The sequence below is a fragment of the Pteropus alecto genome, unplaced genomic scaffold (genome assembly GCF_000325575.1).
Source record: "Pteropus alecto unplaced genomic scaffold, ASM32557v1 scaffold65, whole genome shotgun sequence".
NCBI lineage: Eukaryota > Metazoa > Chordata > Mammalia > Chiroptera > Pteropodidae > Pteropus > Pteropus alecto.
This window is the reverse complement of record NW_006439191.1, coordinates 679460-691720: the sequence shown is the minus strand read 5'-3', so window position 1 is coordinate 691720 and position 12261 is coordinate 679460. Positions and strand designations below refer to the sequence as shown.

Below are 12261 nucleotides of genomic sequence, written 5' to 3'. Positions count from 1 at the left end.
CACACCAACTGCTGGCAAAGGCATGGAAAAACTGGAACTCTGGTGGCAGTGTAAAATAAAACAATCACTTTGGAACAGTTTGGTAGTTTCTTAAAGTTAACATAAACCTACCACATGACCCCGCCATTCCACCCCTCTAGAAAAATAAAAGCATCTGTCCACACAAAGACTTGTACCCAAATATTTATAGCAGCTTGATATGGAACAGCCAAAACTGCCAACAACCCAAATGTCCATCCACAGGTGAATGCATAAACAAGCGGGGTATATCCAAACAATGAAACACCTCTCAGCACTGCAAAGGAATCGACTACTGATATACACAACGAAATGGATGAATTTCAAAATAATTACACTGAGCGAATGCAAAAAGAGTACATCTTGGGTGATTCCATTCATAGAAGATTCTAGAAAATACAACTAATTTGTAGTGACAGAAAGTGGACCCTCTGGCGGTTTCTTAAGGATGGGGAGTGAGGCAGGAAGGGAAGGATTACAAAAAGACACAAGAAAACTTTGGGGCTGATGGGTATTTTCATTATCTTGGTTATGGTGATGGTTTCACAGGTGGATACATATGTCAAAACTTAAACTGTGCACTTGAAATATGTATAGTATATTGTACGTCAATTATACTTCAATAAAGCTGTCTTAAAAAAAAATACCCACTGAGAGAGAAAGATAGATTCTGTGAAGATGCACCCAAATCCTGTTAATAGCTAAGACTATTCTTATCATCCTTGTGTCAGCCTTCATCACCGGAAGATAGCTATAAGATGAAAGAATACAAACGGGAAGAATTTGAGGAAAGGTAAGCAGGAGCGAATGCTATTTTAGATAATCTGGATTCTACCATAAATTCACTGTAGACTGAAGAAAGGTAATTTGGCTAATCCCCAGCAGTATTAAAAACTATGAGCCACAAAAGGAAAATGTGTACAAAGTACCCCAAAGATACTTGCTAGCATTCATACACAATAGCAAGAACATTAATACAGAACTTTCTATTTTTCTAGGAGCATTACAGCAACCAACAAAATCACCAAAACCCAAATACTTCCTTAAATTTGTTCCACATTTGTTCTGCTCCGCATCTGTGCTACATTCAGCATCTAACTTCTTTCAAGACAACGTTGTAGAGATCACTGAAATTGTTTCTACGAAAAAAATCTAAAATAATCTTTTAAAAAAAAAACCACCCTCGACAACCCAGGGAAGAACAAAGTGCACGGAATGAATTTCAGGCTACGAGGGCTGCGACGCTATGGTGCGCCCTTGGCACAGGCAGAAATGCTCACTTACGCCGTTCTCCTTCCTGCGGTGGCCACTGGGAACTTTCGCACCGTTTCTTTTTAAATTTGGATCCTGAGATCTTGGTCCACTCACTGAGCACAAAAATAAAAAAGTGGGCGTTAACATCAGAGTTCATTTCTGAGTTCTATAATAACTTTGATATTTTAAGTTAAAAGCATTCTTAAAACAAAATATTTTCTAAAAGCAATGGTGTTGTCTTATAATTCGGCTTGTTTTGGAAAACCCTACTTGGAACAGGGACTCGTAAGCACCAGAAAACATATTCTAGTTATTCTCTAGGAGAGCGGTATGATTCAGAGACCAGAAAAGGAAAAATTAACAAAATGAACGTACTTCTGATTATGGGTAATTCATACCATTTGCTTTTAATAGTAGCTCCTCCTAGTTCTCCGTTTAGCTACTCAATAGTGAAATCGGAAATAGTGTCATTGAAAGAATCAAGTGAAAATTAAATCAATCCATCCTCGTGCTCATAACAGTGTTTGTATGGGAAGAAGCAACTGAAAAATGGAGCAAGCGGTACTTTGAATACTCAGCTTATTTGGGACATTTTGTGGGAATTCATAAGTGCTATGAAGAACTTCCCCATTTATTTAAGTAAAAATTTTCTATTTTCTTAGTTTGGGAAAGTACTAACTGCAAAACACTATAATTCTGCTTTTTAGACTAAAAATAATTTTTCAAGCTAAAATATATGGGTCTTCAGTACCACTTAATGCAGCATAAGGGGAAAATAGTCTTAATTTAAACTAATACATTGTAAGAGACAAATAATATCAACAAAGAATTTTTAAAATACATGAAATTAAGCTTGTACTTCCAGAAATGAGAAAAATTATCATCTCCCAAGAAATTTTAAATTAAAATGTCTTTTGAATCAAATTGCTACTGTACCTGCCTTGAAGCATAGCATAAATTCCCTACCAATAAACACGATATCCTCAGAGCCAGGTTATCATATTTATACCTAACTCTAACACGTTAGCTTTATTTTTAAAATGCTGTTCCTTCTCTGACAAAATAGCACAATATTTCTGCAAGAAAAATAAATCTAGCATTTAAGAATAATTGCTTTCTTTGCTGCCTCGGAGACAGCACTTAACCATTTTCTCCTTAGCACGTTCAGTTACACAGAGTAAAGGCAAGAGCTTTAAAAATAATTTCATACACATTCTAGGTCCCAGGTCCTAGTTAAACTGGAAAAAGAATATGGTAACGGTTGCCTATTCCACAATCCAGGAGTCTATACCAAAAAGGCTAACACGTCGTTAAAGGACACTAAAAAGCAATCTTGTTTTATCTCAATTTAAACACTATGTGGCACTGGTGTCTTGTGACAATGTGAAAACAGCTCCTTTATCTGCAGAGTGTATTTCTCACATTACAGACACACTGAAACTGCATATTGCACTATTGAGAGGCTGTTGAATAATTTACCCAGTGCTATACAGGAGGATATTTGAACTGGTAGATGAACAGGTAAAATTCAACTCACTTATTAGAAAAGAATATATACAGTAATATGAATAATAAAATAAAAATAAGATGCAGATGCCAATTTAAAACTCCAAAAAAGGCAGCTGAAGAAAAAACCACTTGCTTATTTAAATTAAAACTACGGACATGAGTGATATCGAAAGGCCTATCAGCCAGCCCGGCTGAGGTGATTCTAGTTCCACTCCTGGCTCTGCCGCTAGGTATGTGGCCTCTGACAAGTCATTTAACCCCTAAGTATCAGCATTTCTCATCTGCAGAGTGGAAGAGGCCAGACTAAGTCAACTCTGGGGTCCTTCACACTCTAAATTTAATAATGTCTAATTCCTGGGTACCATATGGACATTTGTTTTAAAGCAATAAAACTGAGATTTTTAACATCCAATAATTAACACGTTACCTACATTCTTACTCCCAAGAATTATACATTGAAGTCACAAACCCTCAACTTTCCATTTTAAAAGTCCCATCGTTTTTAGAAATACGTAGTCATCCTGCTTCCACCAGTGGCTTCCCAATGAGAACAGGCCTTCCCGCAGATCTCCGATTTGAAACTGCTTATTCTCCCACACCCTACGAGACCTCCTGGTCCCAGGAATGGTGTGTCCTCGGCATCCAGTGCTCTCAGTCCACCGTTTCTCCACCTTCATAGGTTACCTTCTGTGAAGGTAATTCTATTATTACCTCTCTATAGTGTCATCTATAAACTCTGCTCACAGCCCTCGTCACTCCAGATGCGACCACCTGACTCCCGTGTTCCCTGCCTCCAAGTTCTGCCTTCATGCCGGATGTTCCCATCCAAAAGCTGGGAGCATCCGCTCGGCATGCGGCTTCCTGGGCTCTAATTCGGGCTCGTTCCCCGACCACCCTGGGAGCATGTCGCCCAGGAGCTCCACCTCCCAAAGCTAATGTCAAAGCGTTCTCGTTTCGGCTCTAACTTCCTCTCTGCACGCCTTCCTTGACCAGAGACTTGTAGGCTCTGAACCTGCCCACTCCTTCCCACTGTCCCCGCAGTCCTCACTTCCTCCCCACCCGGCGTAGACGCCATCAGGCCAACAGTCCCTGTCCCACTGACCATCCACTGAATCGATCTGGCAAAACCCCAACCTTGGGTCAATCTAATCATCTTTTTCTCCTCTTTCGACGCTCTGGGCTGGAGAAAAGTGGCCCGTGGTCTCAGGGTCTCCATGCTCTCTCGGGGAGGTCAATCGGCCTCCAGGGACCCAGCGAGCTGGCTTCCCCCACAGGGGTTCTCTCCTAGTCTCCGCAACAGCTCGAAGTGCCGGCCGCCTCCAGCATCACTTTCAGATGACTTCACCTCTTTCTTCGGAGAAAACAAATGTTTTCAGATGAGAAGTCCCCACCTTGCTCCCGCGAATGCTGCAGGTGCCCGCACATGCAAGTTCTCCTTCTGTTCTGTCACAATGGAAGAAGCTCCCTCCTCTGCCTACGAGGAAGACGCTCTCGGCCAAGGCTGCGGGAGCACCTTCTTAGTGACGCCCAACAAGCATCTCCTTTGTCCCTTGGATTTCAAGCTCTCGCTCTGCTGACTCCTTCCCACTTGCATTAAAAACTATCATAGACCTTCTCCCGCCATCAAACAAAACCAAACACAAAATCGTTCCCTCGTCTGCTCTGACAGCAAGGTCGTAGAAGTGGTCTCTCCTCACTGTCTCCAGGTCCTTCCCTCTCATTCGCCCCTAAATTACCTGGAACCTGGAACCTGATCACATGCCACCTCTCCCTCCGCCACCCCAATGCAGAAATCAAAGTTCAAATCTCTTACGACTCAGAATGCTACCTACCCATGTCCCTGCCAGGGGGGCGTTCATGACGAAGGAAGAAACGAACTTCATTCCTCTGACTTCCGAATCTTTGCAGGACATCAAACATCCGCTCATTATCAGCAACTGGACGTTCTAAAAGAAACGCACAGAAATCACATTATCTGCTGGTAAAAGAAAGTCAAACTCAGCATATACCATCTACTCTTCATGCAAATATGCATTCTGAATGTAGGAAATACTTAGCCTCTTCAATAACGTTTTTTCGTTAAAAGAATCTTTAGAAAATGAATTATCACAGATTTTCCACACATTTAATCAGTGTCGAACATGGGTGGAGAACTGGGAAGCGGAACGGACCGGGCGGGCCCCGTACCAGCCACGAGCCCGCAGGTTACCCGCACGGCAAGTTTAAGACGTTTCTGAGCTATTACACGGGAAGGTCTTTGAGGTTCCCTTCTGACTCGAATGGTTCTAGAATTCTCTCTAAATATGCAAACCAAAAAATTAAAAATAACTTTCTAAATAGCTTAATCTTACTATTAGGCTATTTTTAAATCATAATTTTATTGTTTTAAAAAAAACAGCAGTATCTATTTCCAAACAAAAGGCTATTTACTGCACTGAAAATCTATCAGTTTGGCCCCTCCAGTGAGACTGCCAGGTGTCAGAACTTTTCTAGAGACAAAATACCCTAATAAATAGAACTTCAGGAGAAACAATATATCTTGAGCTCTCCTCAAAAATTCTTCCAATCTCAAGAATTTTGGATATAAAAAAAAATGTTTGCTACAACTGCTTAAAATGCAAAAAAACTTCAGTAATGTCAACATCGCTTTTAATACAAGGATGCTGAAACAGCCTAAGAAAACTCAATGCACTTGTCAGTAATCAAACACTAGACTCTAAGTGCTTACATAAACGACGTGGGCAGGGAACTGAGCAGCCAAGTATTCAGCAGCCACTTCTATGAACGAACCCTGAGCTTAATCGGCCTGGTTGCAACAAAGTGCAGTTCAGGTTCTATTTACAGCAGCATCACATACTGAGAGGACACGGACACCCCTCTTCTATAAACCACAGAAATTCTACCCAAGATCCTCCAAAAGGAAACACTCCTAGCTGAACAGACACCTCCCCCAAAAGAAATTCTGAGCAGACCCTCTACCTCCTCACCAAACACACGCACACACAAACTTTATTTCAATAGAAATGAAGTGAAATTCTCCAGGTTCCAGAAGCAAAGAAGAAATGCAAAGGCAGTGAAGCAACTTCCAGTCCCTGCTGGTTGGACCTTCTTAAAAGGGCATGAACTTTCATGTAAGGTCTAGGAGCTAAGGCCCTGATGGCCCATGATGACAGGTTAGGCTTAGGCCTGCGCGCACTGAAATACGCTTCGAAGGTCCTCAAAGTCCCCTACTAACACCCCATGCTCCAACCACACCTATCCCCTGGTCATGGTATTCGTGCCTATGTGACTTTGAAAAGGCCACTCCCAGCACCTTTTTCTCCTTCTGCAGACGGAGCACAACCATTCATTACTGTAGTTATCACACTACTATAACTGTCTGCTGAAACCTGCTTCTATGTGAAGGCAGGAAACTTCCATCTCTCCATCCCTCACAATCCAGCATGGTACCAAGCCTAGAACAGGAATCCAGGAAATGTTCTCTAGCAAACAAGTGAGTGGGTAGTAAGAGAGTGGAGATGGCAAATAACAGCTACTCATTTTAAAAGACTGTCAGTGAAAGGAAATGAGAAACATGAGAGGCTAACACAACAGAAGTAATATATTTACTATTCTAGAAAAGGAGCGCCTTGGACAATGTATAGCAAAAAAGGGCGAGTTTAAAACATAACAGCTATTACTTATTGAGAGCCAATACTAAATGTGCCAGGGGCTCTGCTAAGCCCCCTTCAAATATTATCTCTTGGAATCTGATGAGGTAGTTTCAATTATTAACCCAATTCTGTAGATAAAACACTTGCATATTACAGAGAGTAAGTATCCGGCCATAAGTTATAAAGTTAGGAAATGCCAGAAATGGGATTTTGATACCCAAGACTTTCTCTTAATCACAACACCATACAAACAACTCTCAAATTAATTATGAATTCACAGCAACCAAATTCCCAACAGAATTGTTCACAGAAGCTTTCAAGGTAATTCTAAAATACAACTGAAAAAGAATATACAATAATAGTGCAGGTATTTTTTGAAAAAGTAGAAGAATGAAATAAACACTTGCTTACAGATACCCAACATATTACAAAAAACTATAGTAATTCAAATTGCTTGATTCTGGAGTTCCAGTCAAGATGGCAGAGTAGGTAAATGCTATGGCGCAGGTTATGGATGAACCTGGCCTGCACAGGGCCCCTCCCAGAAGGTCCCAGGGCCAGCACACCCAGTGGCCAGCTTCTACTAAGGGTTGCATCAAGAATGACAAACCCAAAGGGCACTCTGGGCAGGCACCAGAACCCTACTAAAGCGAATCTTGTTCTGTAGGATCAGTTCCTCACGGGCCAGTCCTCAGATGCAATCAGCCCAAGGGTCAATCCCTCCCACTGACGTGCAAACAAAAACCAAGGCTCAACTACAACAGGAGGCCACACATAATCCATACCAGGGGCACACCCTGAGCTGGCGAAGACTGTGTCACTGGGCCCCATGGAACACCTACTACTTAAGGCCACTCTCCTAAGACTGGGAGACACAGCAGCCCTACCTGCTATATAGAAACAAACACAGGGAAGCGGTCAAAATGCAGAGACAAAGAAACATGTCCCAAATGAAAGAACATAACAAAGATCCAGAAAAAGAACTAAACAAAATGGAGACAAGCAATCTACCAGATGCAGAGTTCAAAACACTGGTTATAAGAATGCTCAATGAACTCAGAGTAATGGTAGATGAACTCAGTAAGAACTTAAAAACAGAGATAGAAAAGAAAAAAGATAGAAAACAAAAAAATCAGAAATAAAGAATAACTGAAATAAAGACTATATTAGAAGGAATCAACAGATTAGATGAAGCAGAGGATTGAAGCAGCAACTTAGAAGATGAGGTAGCAGAAAACATCCAACCAGAACAGCAACGAGAAAAAAGAATCCAAAATGAGGATAGTTTAAGTGGTCTCTGGTGTATCAACATTCACATCATAGGAGTACCAGAAGGAGAAGAGAGCGAGCAAGGAATTGAAAACCTATTTGAAGAAATAATGATAAAAACTTCCCTAAACTGGCAAAGGAAAGAGCCACACAAGCCCAGGAAGCACACAGAGTCTCAAACAAGACGAACCTAAAGAGACCCACAGTAAGACACATCAAATGGCCAATGAGAAAACGGGCAGTATCAGCCTAACAAAAATTAGTATATTATTGTATCGACTGTTGATGAGGGATACTTTTAGAAATAACTGGAAGGAGTGTGCACTTACATAGCCTTCGCTGAGGGAAATCTGGCACTACACATTAAATCTTAAAAAGGATGACACTTTAACCAAGCAATTCCACTTCTTGGTACTACCCTAGAGAAATGCTCGCAGGTGATCAAGGGGCTCCTAAAAGGACTTAAAGAGGCAACAACAAATAAATATACACAAAAAAGGTGGCATGTCTTGTGTAGAGGATTAAATCAGAAGAACTTAGCAAGATGCTCAGGAAAAGCCTCTCCACGGAGGTAACACTTTACCTGAAATCCAAGTAACCAGAAGACCAGCAATGACAAAGCCCGGAGGGAGAGCAGTACAGGTAATGGGGACAGTGAGTGCCAATGACTCGAAGGTGGGACGGAGCTTAGTTTAGTTTCTTCAGGAATATAAAAAAAAGATGCAGGAGGAGGCAAGGAGGGAAATGGCCCCAGATGACAACAAACCCAGAGTATGGATTTTATTCTAAGTAGAAGAGAATGCCACTACCGAGTTTCAACAGGAAAGCCAAACTATCAAATTTTCATTTAAAAAGGATCACTTGGGTTTCTTTATGCAAATGGCCTAACCTAGGCGATTCCAGGCGCATGCAGAAGACTTTCTAGAACACCCGCCTGTAGGAAAGTCAACCAAAGGCAGGAAGAGGCCTTGCCTGGTAAGAAGTGAGCGAGCGAGCGCTCAGCTAAGACCGATCCCATGAATGGTGTGAACCCAGGTAACATGACGTGTAGTCTGGCACCCCCGGAAGAGGAAAAGGAAACAGTGGGAGTTCACTCGGCCGGAGAAAAACAAGGCAGAGCTTAGGAAAAATTACTCCCACATCTACAAACTCCTATGGGCCCAAAAGAAACCAGTCCATCCCATTTAGAACTCCAAAGAACTATACTGAGGGACTTATTTCAAGACTTAATGCCTATGATTTCACCACTGACTTCTGCCACCACAGCGACCTGAACACCAAAGAGCTTTCCCTAGAAACCTACAAAAACTTAGAGCGTGCAAAACAATCAGGATACCTCAAATTTCTAGTTAAGCAAAAGCCTAAGCATACAAAAAGTACTTCTGTGCACCACGCATTTTTCCACGGCACCCCAGCTGGTGCATCAGCTGCCCAACCTTTGACCTTTCCTGCCTTGGAGACTTACTATATTGCAGAAAAAGAAAACAGCAAATAGACTTTATATGTCACAACAAAGCTGGATCAAGAACACTATCTCCGGATGGACATGCTATTCTACAGCTCCTCTGGGGATAAACATGAGTGTCACATGCTGCCATGTCTAAAAACCAACGGTAATAAAAGACACATTGACGCAAGCACAAGACTGCCTGGGTCTCATACCTGAGCCACACCACACTTCAGCCAAATGGCAATCGCTCTCCCCAGGCTCTTTACACAGATCCACCACATCTCTGCATACTGTTTCCGGGGTGACCGGCACTTCTGTGAAGTGCTGTTCATTGTTGCTGAGGTACACGGTGAGAAACATCTGGAAACAAAGAGAAACACAACAGTTATCAGTACTGTCCACACTGGTGGTGGTCACCTTTTGTCCACCTTAGCATCCTGTCCCCAAACAGTCTCAGCATGGCAGGGCCCTGGCCCAAACAGGAGGAGGTCATCTGGATGCCCCGCGGCCCCCGACCAAGGCCTGCAGAGCCCTGAGGGAGGCCCAGAGCAGTCCGCACTGAAGGTCAAGTAAATCCTTCTCTGACATTTTACCTATGTGATTTGTTTACCAAATACCTACCAGTTCTTGGTATGTGCCAGGTCCACCCTACAGGTAGATCAATCAATCCTGTGAGGGTGATCAGGGGACAGCACACACACAGCTGTTCAGGCACAGCCTCCTCCTGGAAGGCTGCGGAACACATGTGTTGCTTCTGAAGATGGGATGGGATGGGAAATAGGAATAGAACTGGGAGGGACTCTAATATTTATATTATGTGCATATATTACCTATTCAAAAAATTGCACTTTTAAAAGTAAATAAAATGTTTTAATCAAATTAAATACTTTAAAGCAAAATGACTGGCTGTTTTGCTAAAACATATCTGACCTGGTATATAAACATTCAGGCCAGCAGAGAATTTAAATCTAAACCTCAATTAAAATAGTAAAAACAAACACTGTATCTTAAAAACACTAGCAAACAAACTGTCAACGGCGATGTCGGTCAGTAAACCCCTACGTTCATGCAACTCAGCGAGTAAGACGCACAACAGAAAACAGCCACTGGGTCTGTGGGCTCAGCCCCGGGGTCTTTCCGGATGCTCCTGGCACTAAAACCACGTTTTCTTAAGGGAATCCAAGTTTCCACTTCTTGCAACCAAAGCTCTTAACTCGCATAAACATGTAACATACAAAGGAATTCAGAAAAGTAGAAAACATAAAAAGTAACCCGTTACAACTAGAAGGTAACCCAAAAAATTACGAGTTGATACTGTTGAAACAATAAAACGAATGAAAAAAAATTAAAAAACGGCAGTTTCCCAGTATGAGGTCAGAAGCCTTCGAGCTAATGATACCAGGTTCTGTACGTTCTGATAAACTGTACTGCATACAGACACATAGTTCTAGGCCTCGACTTAGCCAACAAGGCAGCACCTTTAAAACTGTTACAAAAAAATCATAAAGCCTTGAAAAAAAATAACAAAGATTTTTTTTTAGGCGAGGCAACCCTTGGTCGACCTCACAGATTGCAAGGACCTTGTCAGCTTACGATCTCTTATTTTTTATTTTTTATACCTACAGTACCTGGTCTTCCTAGGTGGTCTCCCATCCAAGTACTAACCAGGCCCAACCCTGCTTAGCTTTCGAGATCAGACGGGATGGGGCTTGTTCAGGGTGGCATGGCCATAGACAAAATAAAAAAGATTAACTAAGCTCACAAAAGCCACTTGCTGCTGCTCTGACAAAATATTTAATATATTTAATATATAATTTAATGTATTTAATATATAAAATATTTAATGACAGATAAACCACTCATAATTTTGTATAAAATAGTACTTCTCTATATATCCCACGCACACCAAACCTTTCTTTGAAGTTTAGCACTTCAAAAATAGTAACTGTTTTCCTTGTAAATATGAAACTTAGAGGTGTTTATTAAATACAGAAATTTCATATACAATCTATATACTAAATACACACTGTATCAACAAATAAAAAGCTATTGCATAGAGTAATAGCACTTTACCTTCTAAATATCATCTTCCAGAGTGTTTCCCACACATTCTCTCAGAAATTTATATACATCAGAGAAACAGAACAGGTATTTTCTCTTTGTAAGTGAAAAAAAAAAAGACTCAGAGAATGATCTACTTGGCTACTAAATGGGTACAATTCCGTTCCCCTGATGGGCCCTCTCCTCTTTAAGCTGTCCCTTACAGCACAAAGATATTAGGAAATGCCATATTTAACCACAGAACTTTAAAGGCGATCTGGTCTTTCACTTTCTGGAAAAGAACGGCTTCGTTTATTTAAAAGCAGAGTTATAAATAAAAATGATGCAAGACGTGTTCTGTTTAAGATGACTTTTCCCCAAAACACCCACAGGATTAATGCTGGTGTGAATGGCAAGAGCAGGCGTTGACCCCATGTCTACCTTTCCCGCATGGAGATTAGCTCCGAGGTGACTGTACTAATTGCACTGAAGTCCTGACGCTGGGTGAGCAATGTGACATTGCTGCAGATTCCTGGGCAGGAGATCTGGGTCCTAACCCCAGATTTGTTAATAATTAGTCAGACTACCTTAGGGAAGTGATGTCACCTCCCTGAATTTAGCCTCTTCATTTTCAAAATAAGAGTCTTTAAGTTCCCCCAAGAGCTACCATTTATTTCAGGTATTTATTCAGTGTCAGAGTAAAAGCCAGTGTCTTCACAACACCTACAAGCTGGAAGTTAGCAGCGCACGCATGACGTGCGGCCAGGAGGACAGAGGGAAAAGGGAAGATCCGAGAGAAAAGACTGGGTGCTCTGTTCTGCGGCTGCGGTGGCATCAGGCAGAGGAAGGGAAGTGAGAAGGGCGAGGGGCTTGGGTTTGGATTAGCCAACGCGTGGTCTGCCCCCGCCAGCATCTGCCCCCAGTCCCATCCCAGCCCCGGTCCCCTCCCAACCCCTCCACCCTCTCAGTTCCGCCAGCACCCTCTCAGTTCCGCCAGCACCCTCTCAGTTCCGCCAGCACCCTCCGTGCCGTGCCTCACGTGCCGGGGCGCTGGCCTCTCAAGCCTGC

At 42.2% G+C, this 12261-nt stretch overlaps 1 protein-coding gene and 1 pseudogene across 3 annotated transcripts in view; both read right to left on the bottom strand.

Annotated features, from left to right (window-relative positions):
• TP53BP2 (tumor protein p53 binding protein 2) overlaps positions 1-12261 on the bottom strand; it is a 36341-nt gene that overhangs the window by 20537 nt on the left and 3543 nt on the right. The window contains exons 1-4 of one of the 3 annotated variants that reach the window (XM_015592753.2): positions 11227-11248; positions 9366-9513; positions 4614-4727; positions 1303-1385 (exon numbers count right to left, since the gene is read on the bottom strand). In XM_015592753.2, the coding sequence (XP_015448239.1) occupies positions 1303-1385; positions 4614-4727; positions 9366-9513 (345 nt within the window). In that variant the 5' untranslated portion in view covers positions 11227-11248. Of the gene's footprint in view, positions 1-1302; positions 1386-3915; positions 4133-4613; positions 4728-9365; positions 9514-11226; positions 11249-12261 lie in introns of those variants that run through there. The other 2 variants (XM_025049844.1, XM_025049845.1) reach the window with 2 other exon arrangements.
• On the bottom strand, positions 10770-10888 carry LOC112483284 (annotated as a pseudogene).